The 13,954-nt window shown below is 33.8% G+C and overlaps 1 protein-coding gene, 1 long non-coding RNA gene and 1 pseudogene across 4 annotated transcripts; all 3 read right to left on the reverse strand.

Annotated features, from left to right (window-relative positions):
• Window positions 1-469: 469 nt before the first annotated feature.
• Window positions 470-9,563, reverse strand: LOC137834500 (uncharacterized). Of its 3 annotated transcripts, none has more exons than XR_011084904.2 (6): window positions 9,547-9,563; window positions 9,392-9,448; window positions 8,488-8,601; window positions 8,178-8,254; window positions 7,404-7,476; window positions 470-486 (listed from the first exon to the last, which is right to left on the reverse strand). It is a non-coding gene; the product is annotated as an uncharacterized LOC137834500 (long non-coding RNA). The 3 variants fall into 3 exon arrangements; XR_011084903.2 differs by having other exon boundaries at window positions 9,392-9,451; XR_011084902.2 differs by lacking the exon at window positions 9,547-9,563 and having other exon boundaries at window positions 9,392-9,535.
• On the reverse strand, window positions 1,425-3,356 carry LOC150027589 (uncharacterized). The gene is made up of 5 exons (XM_090302298.1): window positions 2,746-3,356; window positions 2,537-2,663; window positions 2,176-2,454; window positions 1,995-2,096; window positions 1,425-1,907 (listed from the first exon to the last, which is right to left on the reverse strand). Exons 1-5 carry the CDS (start codon window positions 3,354-3,356, stop codon window positions 1,425-1,427), a joined length of 1,602 nt encoding a protein of 533 aa, XP_090158424.1.
• LOC150027590 (uncharacterized) lies at window positions 4,388-7,088 on the reverse strand (annotated as a pseudogene).
• Window positions 9,564-13,954: the final 4,391 nt, after the last annotated feature.

Here is a 13,954-nt window from a genome sequence, read left to right on the forward strand (position 1 = left end):
CAAAAACTATCAATAAAGTGAAACGAACTATTCAAGTAGAAAAAAACTAAAAATGAGTTGACATCCTAGAAACATATCCTGGTTAAAATATGATTTTCCCTCAAACATTAGTGAAGGTATAATTTGAATTACATGCATAGTATTGAGAAAATCCAAAAAAAAGAAAAATGTTGAGTGGCTTAACGTGGAAACAAAGAGCACTTTTTGATTTGTTATATTTTGTAGAATACACGTATCCATAGGAAATTGGAATACTTTTGGGTTAGAGTAACACAATAACAATTTGTATCTCAAACATGACCTTTCCATCAATGTGTATTTATCAATGCAAATATAAAACCCACTATATATACTCATGGTTTTGTAGGAATAAAAAGTGAAAGCCATTGGTTAGTTTATATACCATCAAAACACTACTTGTCCTCATTTGGAGACTCCGCAAGTGAAGGATCATTCCCAGCAACACACACCCTCTTGTAGATCTCTCTGCATGGAACCATATGATTAAGCTTCAAGTTGAAACATGGCATATAATAAGAAAACAGCCACTCTCTCACCATAATTCACTTCACCTTAACAAAATCCAAACATTAAAAACGAAAAACACCATGCGATCTTCTCAGCCCCCAAACATAAAAACCTGTGGTGAACCATGTAAATGAAACTAGATACTCTCTCCTACTCATTCATACAATTTTTAGACAAACACTTAAATATAACTTAATGGTTCAGTTGATCATGTACACCAAAAGTTTATATGAATTGGACATTTCTAACTATCCAATTTATAAAATATTTACTTATCGTTTGATAATATCTTAAAAAAACAGATAGAATCATTTTCCTATCATAAATATCTTTGAACAAATTAATATTGTGAGGAATGACAGAATGATGCATGTCTTTGAATGAAGAAAAAGCACAATAGGCTTTCCGCAGGACATTATTTTGATTCACTAACTCACTTTACTTTTATAATGTGCAAGTTTCAAAACTTTCAAATTCCAAAGCACCAAAATGAGAGTATCCAAGACCAAAGGTCCTTCGGTCATCATATACCCTTTGCTATTGCACCTTCAAGATAATGTTTTCCTAAAGACCAATGATATTTCCTTTTAAGTTATATATACGTACCTCACAAAATTGCAATGGTGAACACTATATTGGTATGGAACCAACTTTCCAAAACAGAAAAAGGAGAACCATGAAGCTCTACGCATGATCCTTTTTCCCTTGCTTATATCACAAAGTTTCACTGCATAAACACACTCACTCATCACAATACTGCCAAGAAGATAAAAACATGCAAACACAAGTATGCATGCAATGCGAATAATTCATAAATGACTCAACCTCTATACTTCTGGTTTAAGAATTTACAAACCAAACTTAAGAAATGTTTTAAGAAAACTTACAAAATGAACTCAAGGCAGAGGTTGATCATCAAAGTTCCGAGCATAGTGAGGGTGAACCTGACTTGTGCTTGTTGAGGTGTCACCCTGTTGTCGCTCCATCATCATGGTTAATTTTTGCTCCATGAACTTTATTCTATCCTCCAACATTGCACACTTTTGATTTGCTTGAGCAGCTATTTGAGTTACTTGATCGGCTCTTTGAGTTGCTTGATCGGCTCTTTCATTTGCTTGCATCACTTGTTGATGAAGTTGTTCATTATGAGAAAAGTAATCACTGGAAGGAGCAAGTATTGAAGGTTGGGTTAGGGAAGACACTCCATGGCGAACGTTGGAAGCCAAGTCTGCAGTCCCATAACATCGACCTCTACTCTTGCCTCCAGCAACATCCTTCCAGCATTGAAGTTTTGTTGTTGGATTGATTGGTTGGCAGTTGGAAGTTGATCCTTCAAAGTTGTCTGATTGGAGGGCTTTCAATCGCTCATGGTAGGTTTCCTAGTTCATTGTGAAAATTGTAAGTCTGTTTGGCACGACTAAGTTAGGAATATAAATCATGTATACAAAAGTAGAGCAATAACTTACGTAAGTCTGTTTGGCACGACTATCCACCCAAAGTCCATCCTTCTTAGTGTGTGTGGCCATGAATAATTCATTGGGTTCAACAGGCCGACCAAATTTCCGTTCCTGAAATAAATGGAAAAGTTACCAACATTAGATATTATCTACTAAATTTAAGCTTATGCAAAGAAATATAGATACTTACTAGGCTTAATGCAATGTCGAGGTGTGATTTACGACCAGTAGAGTGCAATGCCCCACCTCGAGTTGATGACCTATTCAATTTATTTTGGATTGATTGTTCTTTGAACTTTTTCGAATCCCAATAGTCCAAGAGACCAATCCATGCTTGTTCACTAATCCAGTTAGGTCTAGTTGCTTTCATCCTAGCTTTACCAAGCATATCAGAAAGGCGTTTTCTCACCTTTGACTCGTACACTTTTCTAATTTGCCACTCATCATGAGGGGCCCAAGTCACTCGAGTCTGTAAAAAGAACAACAAATTTAAATAAAAGTTAATGAACATGCTTAAATGGAAATGAGTGAAAATGCTATGTTAAGATCACTTTAAATTCAGTCCACCATTTAAGTTGGACTTCCTCTGGTGTTTCGTCATAGTGATAGTAAGGACCCCTAAATTGTGACCTAATTGCATGTCCAATTGCCTTAGTAGCACAATGATTAGGTGTCCATCTACAAAACATGCAAACCAAAATGTTAAACATGAAGTATAACAAACAATTCACAATAAAGTTCAATGCGATAATAAACTTACCCTTTACCCACTGGTCGAATGATGACCCTCCCACTACCATCATGTTCTTCATCAGGGATATCATGATGTGTCATGGGTTGTACTGGCGTATCAGGGGAGGGTTGCACTGATGCTTGAGTGGGCTGAACTGATGTATGAGTGGGTTGCACTGATGCCTGAGTGGGATGAACTGATGTAAGAGTGGGTTGCACTAGAATTTGAGGAGTCACATGAACAGATGGAGCACTAGAGAAGTGAACTAATGAGGGAGTAGATGTGGACTGTAATGGGGGACTCCAAGTGGGAAAAAGTGTCGGAGTAGACAAATATTGGACTGCTGGAGCCACGGGCGACAAGACTGGTATAATACGGGAGGTGGAAGGAGGAACATTGTCTTGCCGTAGTGCAGAACGAAAGGATGAGGAGGGGGTTGAGGAAGAAGGGGTCGAAGGGGTCAAAGAAGAAGAAGGGGTGGAGGAAGAAGGCGTGAAGGATTGAAGAAAACGGGATGAGCCAGAATAAGGGATGGACCCTAGTTCTATTGCAAGACGACTATGCATAGATGTGTGAACTCCACGCCTAGCATTGTTATGTCCGATAACAGAACCATCCCTTCCTCTAGTCCTAGGCATTTCTCCTGGAAAAAAAATGGCATCATCAATTAAGTTGGGTACATTTTCATATTAGTTGTCAAATAAAAAAAAATATTATACATTAGTCATCAGTGTTTTCAAAGTCCCAATTGTCCATGTCATTATCATCGTGTTCTTCATCATCTTGACTTGATTCATTGACCTCATCTTCATCATCATCATCGCATACTGTTTCAATAACATCATCATTGACAAGTTCAACAATTAATGTTTCAGCTAAGCCTTCTACTTCCTCAATTCTTGTAATTGGTAACACGTTAGGCATTTCATCAAACTGATAAGGTAAATAATCTTGTATGTTATCAACTTCAACATGACCTCGAGGTTTTGTTGTGATTGCCACGTTCCAACCACGCAAGTTCCTACATATCTTTGGATAAGGCACATAGTAAACTTGTCTTACTTTTTGTGGAAGAATGAAGGGATCATATGGAATATATCTTCCACTCATCTTGATTTCTACAACGTTATATTCTGAATGAACTTTGGTGCCTCTATTATTGGTTGGATCAAACCAATCACAAAAGAAAAGAGGAATCTTCTTACTCAAACCAAGATATTCTAATTCATAAATATGTTTGATGACGCCAAAAAAGTCATCTTGTCCTCCTTCTGTTACACCTTTTACATGCACCCCACAATTTGTGGTTTTCTTCCCTTCATTCCATGACTTTGTATGAAACTTGTATCCATTAACGAAGTACATGTTCCACGATGTTGTAGATGAATTAGGTCCCCAAGCTAATGCTTTCATGTTTGGGTCAATCACCCTATTCCTCTCATCATAAACCTATGAAATAGTTACATAATTGTTAAATTAAGTAACACTTACTTAGTTGTTAAATTAAATAATACTTACATAGTTTTTAAACCATTCTGGAAAATGTCTATGTATATTCATTGAACCCTCTTCGTTGTTGTTAACTTGTAAGAACAATCTTGAAATAAATAAGTAATCAGTCATAAACTGCACTTTAAACATAATCAATACAAATTGTGTTGTTATTAACTTACTCAAGTATTGGTTTAACTTCATTGCAATTGATGAGGATATGTACATGGGCAGAACGATATTCATCATCATTTAGCCAATATTCTTTGCATGATCCACTAGGACGACCACATTTGTTGAGAACGGACAATGTTGATTCAACTCCCTTATTTGAACTAGTCCGAGGATCATTTCTCAAACTTGTATTTGACAACAAGCTTACATGTTGGAAATAATGAGAATAAAAATAAGTTATTTCACGGTGTAAGTAGAATGCACATATTGAACCTTCTACCCTTGCTAAATTAGCCACTGATCGCTTTGCATCTCTCATCAACCTACACCACATGTCAAGTTTTAAGTATTGAACAATAATTATGAACAATAAAACTGAGGATTAGATTATTACCTTTCAAATGGATACATCCATCTATATTGGACAGGACCACCAAGTATTGCCTTAGTAGGAAGATGAATAACCAGGTGTTCCATTGAATCAAAGAAACCTGGTGGGAAGATTCTTTCCAATTTACATATAATGATAGATATATTCGCTTTCATTCGAATTAAATCATCCATCCTCAAAGAGTTACAACATAAATCTCTGAAAAACTGAATTATTTCAGCTATCGCATTCCAAACAAATTCTGGTAATGAACGAAATGCAATTGGTAGTAAACACTCCATGAAGACATGACAATCATGACTTTTCATACTATGCATACTCCCTTTATCAATGTTTGCACACCTGGCAATGTTAGAGGCATATCCATCAGGCATTTTTAACTCTATAATCCATCTATAAATTGATTTTGCATCTTTTTTTGTGAAAGTGTAGTTTGCCTTTGGCTTTCCTAACTTCCCATTTCGTAACTGAACCAATTCCAAGTCACCGCGTCCACAAAATTCAGCAACATCCATTCTTACCTTGTGATTGTCCTTTGTTTTATCCTTGACATCCATCACAGTATTGAAGACATTATCAAAAAAAAAAATTTCAATGTGCATGACATCAAGATTGTGTCTTAGCAAATTGTGTTTCCAATATGGCAGATCCTAAAAGATTGATCTTTTTGTCCAATTATGATATTGTCCATACCCTAATAAGGTATCAAATGGACCATCAGTCACCTTTGGAAAGTCTCGAATAAATTCCCACAATTGCTCTCCATTTAGGAAATTAGGAGGCCCATCCGACTCAGTCCTGTTTTTCGTAAATCTCCTTTTGCTTCTCCTAAATGGATGATCAGTAGGCAAGAATCGACGATGACAGTCAAACCAACTACTTTTACCACCATGTGGTAATGTAAAAGCTTTCGTGTCCTCCATACAATGAGGACATGCTAATTTCCCTTTAGTCCCCCATCCTGACAACATGCCATAAGCTGAAAAATCATTGATTGTCCACATCAAGCAAGCTCGCATGACAAAGTTTTCTCTTGTAGAGATGTCATATGTCATTACACCTTCATTCCACAATTGGTTAAGATCATCAATAAGAGGTTGCAAGTAGACATCTATTTTCTTAGTTGAGTTACTTGGGCCAGGTATGAGACAAGTTAGAAACATATATGGTTTGGTCATACACACTTCAGGGGGCAAATTATAAGGAGTAAGAAATACAGGCCAACAAGAATATGGGGATGTTGAAGCTTGGACATAAGGAGTGAACCCATCAGAACATAAACCAAGTCTCACATGTCGTGGGTCAACAACAACATTTGGATATATCTTATCAAAGTGCTTCCAAGCTTCCCCATCACATGGATGTCGCAGTATGCCATCTTCTCTTTTGTTTTCAAAATGCCATCTCATTTGCTTAGCAGATTCTACTGATGCATACAGTCTTTGTAATCTTGGGATGATTGGCAAATAAAACATTCTCTTCTTTGGAATTTGTTTGTATCTTCCCTTGTCACCTTTAGGAGGAAAATACCGAGGAAGATGACAAAATTTACATTCAGTTAAATGGTTGTCATCCTTGTAATATAACATGCATCCAGCTTCACAACAATCAAGTTTTTGGGCTTTCAATCCAAGACTTGACACAATTTTTTTAGCTTCGTAGTAGTTCTTTGGTATGCAATTATCTTTAGGAGCTACATCAACTAACAATTTTATGAAATGGTCTAAACATTTTTCAGGTGTATGCCAATTCGTTCTAGCTGCTAGTAGTCTGATGGCTACTGATCATTTTGCCTCGGTAGCACCATCATAAATGGGTTCATTTGCAGCTGCTAACATATCATAAAACCTTTGGGCTTCTGCATTAGGTGACTCTACTACATATTCATCGTCGTTGTCCATGTGATCATAATGATTTGTTATGTCTGCTTCTTGCATGTATGCATCATACACCATATTAATCATTAAACCAATGTTATCAACTGGTTTCGTTCTTCCATGGCTACTGGATGCATAACCAACATTGTCCTCACTTGACATCTCTTCTCCATGTTGAACCCAAACTGTGTAGTTAGGTTTAAAACCATATCGTAGCAAATGAGCCCTCACATGTGATGGTGGAAGAATTTTCTCACAGACACACTTTATGCAAGGACACCTTATCCCTCCTTCTATAGTATAAAAAGTTTGATCCATTGCCTTCGAAACAAACTCACTTACTCCAGTAATGAATTGTTTGCTAAGTCTCCTTGAAGGATCAAGTCGTTCATACATCCATCTTCGATCCATTTTTCTGCATAGAATATATGTATATAGTAGTGATGAAATTATTAGACAATATAACACCGCTCTATGAGTAGTGATATATAAGAATTATCAAACAAAACTATCATACCATATCACAATGGTGTGAAATCAGTTTTGACTTGTAAAGTGATTTTCAACTCAAAATATTGGTAATAAATTGGTTGTAAACCAATTTTTTTTGTTTAATTGGACGGTCTTGTGAAGCCACAAGATTTGTCAACAAAAAAACCTAAATACTTATCTCAACAGAAAAACTACAAGATATATAAAACCTAAATACTTATCTCAGCAGAAAAACTACAAAATTGACCTGAAGAGCTTACCACTGGAGGAATCTTATAAGTGATTTTTGAAGGAGTTGAAGTCTTTATGTGTTTAAGAGAGTCACGAGCTAACCTGTAAGCATAAACAATATATATAAAATTCATTTTGCATAAACAATTGTCTTGGGCATTATGAAGAAACAAAAATAAAAATATATTTATTTTAATGAAAACATAAAATAACGTTTAACACAAATTATTAAAACAATTAAAAGTATTTAATATATTAAATATTTCTTATTTAGTAATGTGTTTAAAATATTCATTAACAAATAACCTTCAAATAATTAAAATATTTATTAAAATATATTGAATGCGCTTATGATCATGAGAAAATATATTAAATATTCTGTAACTAGTATTTTTCTAGACATTTCTTAATACGTTTGTTACTTTTTAGAATAAGAATAAATAAAATAAAGTGCTTTTTGTTTTTGAACTTTCTTTTTGTGTGGATTCTGTCCTTGACTTCAAGTCAAGAACTAAAGATTGAGTCTGTGATCACATACTTAAATAGAAGAAGTTGGAAGATATGAATGAACTATTTTATTTAAATAAACTTAACTTTGACAAGGAAGCTTTCTGCACACCAAACTTTTCTTATTGAAAGGAAAGTGAGCAAAGACTGGGAGTTGTTGGAAAATTCATTTCACTTTGTTAATTTGAATGATGATTAAGCAAAAAGTTTATGTTGGAAGTCCTAAAGATGTGGCATATATGCAATGGAGGTAACATCACAAGTCCTAAGCTTTCTGAACACACACAGTATGTTACCATTGTGAGACAACATTCACAATCAGTATAACCTTCCCAGTGAAATCATTCAGACTCACATCATTTCCACGGATGTCCTGTAAATATAGTTCACAGCATAAACAAATATAAATTATCAAAGAAAAACTTCTTCCAAGCAGTTAAATACTAACCACAGATTAGCAATAACAACAAAATCAACAATATAACCAGACTTGTCCCAACATAACCTCATACTGTCATGTCTTATCTAGTACTCTTCCTATAGAAAATTTAAAAGAAAAAACAAATATATATACTATTCGTTGTCAAAAGAAATAGATTGGCTTACCTCAATTTTGTTTTTATCCTTGCATAATTCTATTTCTGACTTGTTGACATTCTTTATGCTTTGCTCGGTCTTTGATTTTAAATAAGCTTCCACTACTCCAACAGGTTTTGTCACCTTGAAAAAACAACATGGAAATGAAAAACTAAGCAAATATTAGACATAACAAATCTCCTAATACCTGTCTTAGGGTGCATAATAGAACTTCAGAAGGCATATTAGTAGGTATATACACAATATTTGTTTCAAAGTTCAAACAGAGCTTTCCCAATTCATCAAGGATAACCATTATTGAAGTGGACATACTGGTTTTTTTGCTAACACTGCTTCTGCACTATAGCTTAGTTAGTAAACCATTGATGTTTGTATTGTAATCAACAAGTTAATAACAATAACTTTGAAATTAATAACAATATTAATAACAATAACTTCTAAATTAATGGTAAAAAATACACAAAACAACAAGTTAGATGCTATTAGAAATTTGAAAAAGAAAACTCTAGTTTTGTCACTATTACAAAATACCTTAGGTTCTTGAGCACTAAAGAGCAGATAAAAGGCTCACAAAATGAAAACTACAGAACAATGCAGTTGTACTTTTTGTTCCTTTTTTTTTCTACTCTTTCTTCTATTTTATTTTCCATCATGAAGAATACGCTTTTGGAGAAGCCAAGGTTCTTTTATTTTTTGGAAGTGACCGAGGAAAGTGACCATGAAGATGATTTCTATGTTGAGTCTGGTGTTGGAAGTGGGTTTGGTGAAGGATACAGTGGAGAGCAGGGTTATGAGAATGAGAAGCAAGTGGATATGGGTTGGAAGCTGTGGACATTTGTGAAACCTAGCCTAATCTTATTCAACTTCAAACACAGGATGCAACATCAAACACAGAATAAAATTCAGCACTAACCTTCTATCACCAGGTTGGTTTCCTCTGATGTCAGGTATCACAAGCGTTGCCCCCAGACTTCTAGCAACAATCATCGGATATTATCAGCAAACACAATCTGAAATCGAGAAGTTAGGGTTACTGCGAAAGATTAAGAAAGGAGAAGGGAAAATCACTGTGAGTACAATCGCTCAATCGCTCTCGCTCGCTCCGTCGCTCAATCGCTCCGTCGCACAATCGCTCTCGCTCTCGCTCAAATGCTCACGATCCACTGCTCGTTCACGGTCACGTTCAATCACGTTCCAAATGCTCAAATGCTCCACTGCTCAATCACGTTCCAAATGCTCCACTGCTCAATCACGTTCCAAATGCTCAAATGCTCCACTACTAAGTTGCTCTGCTCCACTACTAAGTTGCTCAGCTCCACTACTAAGTTGCTCAAATGCTTAAGCTTTTGAATGAGTTTAAGCCCCCAAAAATGAAACCGTAGTTGGGTATTTTGATTTTCACAAATTGTTTATTTAAATTTAAATTTAAAATTATAGCGGGGCTAAACCTTCAAAAATTTAAAATAGAGATAGTGTAGAGATAGTGTGGGTTAAGCCTTCAAATTTAAGTAGGCATAGCGTTAGCCAAACCTTCAATTTTATTATTATTTTTTTTTTATTTTTTATTTTTAAGTTTGCCTGAGTATAACCACGTTTTACTACACTTTATTCTATTTTCTTTAATTGTGAAGGTTAAGCTAACACTATTTAGTGTCCACAAGTGGGCCGTCACTTTCCTTTGTAGCTAAATGTAGTTTTTCTTGTAGTGTTGAGCCATGGAAAGGATTTCCTCAGCATCAACCTTTGCTTAATTAAAAATAGACCTATTTCTATGCTTCTAAATCCTCCACATCACCGAGACCCAAAGACTTTTCCATAAACTATTACCCTCATTATTGAAATAGGAACAAAAGAACTGTTCAAAATGACTAATCAGGTCATTGTGGTTCCCTGAACTAATACAATGCCAACCACAAGTTCCAAACTGCATTTGACACAGTACACGTAATAATATTGTGTGAAGTTGTCTCCTCCTCCCTCCCACATAGGACGCATAGTGTGTCCCTCAAGATAACTCCCATTTTGAACAGATTTTGTTTGGTTGCTATCTTATTTGAAAAAACCCTTCAAACAAAGAACTGTGTTGAGAGAGTAACCTTTAAGCTCCACATCACAGAAAATGATTTAGATATACCCCTGCATCATGATTAGCTAACTTTGTATATGAAAATTTTACTGAGAAGCTATAAGATGGGGGATCTCTCCATAACCATTTATATTTCTTATCTGAATGTAAGGATGACTATGATATACAAACAATAAAATATTCTGCCACATACGTTTCCAATTTAAACAAATCCCTTCTCCAACTGAAAGTCCAATTCCAACCTTCCACAATAAAAGTGACAGTGAAGTAAGTGATGTTATTAGCGTTCCCAAACCCTACACAATTGAGATAATAAAATAAATCTTAATTATAGTATGAGCCAATAAGCATTAAATCCACGCTAAATCTTAAAAAAAAATAAAAATAATGATAAGGTAGTGTGTCCCCATAAGGGACTTAAGTTATGCATTTATTAAAATAAAAAATAAGCATTCAGCATAGGGTACAAATTTTTAAAAATTTAATAATTAAATTAAATGTCGTGTAATTGGGTGTGAGCTTAGCCGACGTAATCAAATTATATTTTATTTGTACTAATGTCATTTTGGCCTACACAATGTTGAAGTGCATATTTATGTCAACTTCGCATACACTATCTTATTTAATGTGATGTTTTTTTGAAAAAAAATGCTATGAAATAGGTAGGTAAAGTTAATAAAACCAACATAGTTAATTGTGCCAAAGAGGAAAAAAACGAAACAAATAGTTTATGTTCTTTTTCATATGTACACAATCCCTAATGTTTGTTCTTCTGCCTATACGTTCTTCTCCCCATGCGCATTCTTACATCCTACCTTGTAAGTATCTCGTACTCTCCACTCTAGCTTGAATCGATGAACTATTGACAAACGTTATTATGTAACAGTTGGAAACGAGTGTGAGTTGGAATTGGGTGTGAGGTTAAATCAGTCACAGCTGGAGACAAAGGAAGGTGTTTGTGGTGAGGAAGGTGAAACTCTAATGGCGTGTTTGTTAAAAAATAAAAATTTTCATTGTGCACAAACAAAACACGACAATAAAGTATAAAAAAAAATTGTTATTCATTTACAACTATCTTCTCCTTTTAGAAAAGATTTCCAAAGAAAATTATATATATATATATATATATAATTAACTAATCATAATTTACTTTATTAATCTTTTTAAACTCAAATTATTTTTCATTTTTATTTAAAATATAATTACAATCCAAATATAAAAAAATATAATCAAAATTATAAAAAAAATTAATTATTAAAAAATAACATAGTCAATCATATTATATGTGTAATAAATTATAAATAATAATAATAATAAATATATTTTTAATAATAAAAAAATAAATTTATATAATAATTATATTAATTATAAAAAAATAAAGATAAAAATAATAATGTTATTTAATATAAATTGTTTTTTATCAAATATTTATAATTATAAATACTTAAGTTTTTTTAGCAAATTTTACATCATTTTGTGTTTTTTTTTTCAAAGTTAGCTCTAATACTTTACCAAAAATAATATTTCAATCACTAAAAAATAATATTTTAATTAAAAATAATTATAATTTACAAATAAATCAATCAAATTATTTTTTTAAACATTTTTTAAATATAAGGGAAAATTTATAAACTTACATTTTTATCAAATAAAAAAATATAATTTCAATCGCACCCATCACATCATTCACAAACTTAATAACGTAATAACTGGTATCAAGAGCCAGTCTGGTATCATGAACTCTACCCAATTATCAGTCCCTATCCTTGATGGAAAAAATTACAATCGGTGGTGTGTTCAAATGGGAGTTTTGTTTGATTATCATGAGTTATAGGATGTCGTTGAGAGTGGAGTGTCTGCATTAGCTTATAATGCAACTGAGGCGCAACGAGTAGTGCATCGTGACCAAAAGAAGAAGAACAAGAAGGCTGTTTATCTCATCCATCAAGGGATGAATGACGAGACATTTGAGCAAATAGAAGGAGCAACAACTGCAAGTGAGGCTTGGATCATTTTTTCTGTTGAAGATGGTTGCTGCCCCTTCAAGATTGTGTTTGATGAAGACTTCTATGTACATTTCATATGTATTTTGCTTTGCTTTAAGTGTGTCTTAGGTAGTGCTTAGAGGTTGTCTAAGAGTGGGCTTTTTGCTGAGTAACTCACCTCATAACCACTGGCCATGTGATAAGAACAAGCATAAGTTTTCTTAAACTGTTTTTCACATGTTTTACAAAAAACACGTTTACTGCATAAAAATAAATCTTGTCTTTTCCAAATAAACATATTCATTTTTAAACTGATGCCTTGGCTAAGTCTTGTGAAAATTAGATTTTGTGCATCATGTATTTTGACTAAGTCTTCTACCTTTCAAAACGACTGAGTTTTATATAGTTAAACTTTCTCTGTTTTCGTTTTGAAAAATAAATCTGTTCATCTGTAAATGAATAGATTCTTTTTGTCTCTGGTGCCATGTCAAGCTTAAACGATTTTCAGTTTTATCTCTGCACCAGAATGGTTGACTAAGTCTCCTCACTTAATAGATTCTCTAACTGCTTTTTGAAAATAAGTCTGTTCATTTTATTTTCAATCTGTTCATTTTATAACAGCTTTAACTATTTTTCAAAATTCTGTTATAAGTTGGTTTTCTATAAAATGAAAACTTGTTTATGAGTTTAAAGATCGTTCATACATTTGCAAAAACAAGTTTTGACAGCAGAGAATTAAGAGTTTACAAAGGATTAGCATTTGTTCTTCAAAGATTTCGAAAATCACAAAGTGCTTGTTCTTGGTTTGATTTCAAAAGCTTGGTGTGAGGTGCTGCTACTGTTCTAGCAATCTTGCCTACTGGTTTAAGGCAGATCTTTGTATCCTCAATCAAGTGTAGTCGTTTCACTTCTCATTTCTTGTAATAGTTTGGTTGAACACTCTTCTTGATAGGTTTTCTTGAAGAGTGTGTGTGGGCTGAAATAGGTTTTTTCAGCAAGAGTACCTAAGTTCTTGTGGGTTTCAAGAACAGTGGGAATTGTGTTTGTTTGTACTGTGATTTAGTGAATTTCACCTTGGTTTTAGGTGAAGACTGGATGTAGCTCAGTTGAGTGAACCAGTATAACTGCCCTGTGTTCATTCTCTCTCAATCTCCGCAATTAAGTTTCTGCATAATTGTTAAAACAACAAAGAAATAAATTTGTTCAATCAATAATAAATCTGTTCTTTCTGGGCTTAGTTCATACTGTTCTTAATTTCTGAAAAAGTTGTTTGATTCTGATAAGAACATATAAAATTTGTTAAAAGCTACTGGAACATATTGACTGTGATAGGTTGCTAAAGAAATTGTCAAAGCTATTAATTGAACCTTAAACAATTGCTTAAAATTGAAGCTTGTTGTTCTGT

Source organism: Phaseolus vulgaris, chromosome 5 (genome assembly GCF_051622355.1).
Source record: "Phaseolus vulgaris cultivar YP4 chromosome 5, ASM5162235v1, whole genome shotgun sequence".
In the NCBI taxonomy this organism is placed as follows: domain Eukaryota; kingdom Viridiplantae; phylum Streptophyta; class Magnoliopsida; order Fabales; family Fabaceae; genus Phaseolus; species Phaseolus vulgaris.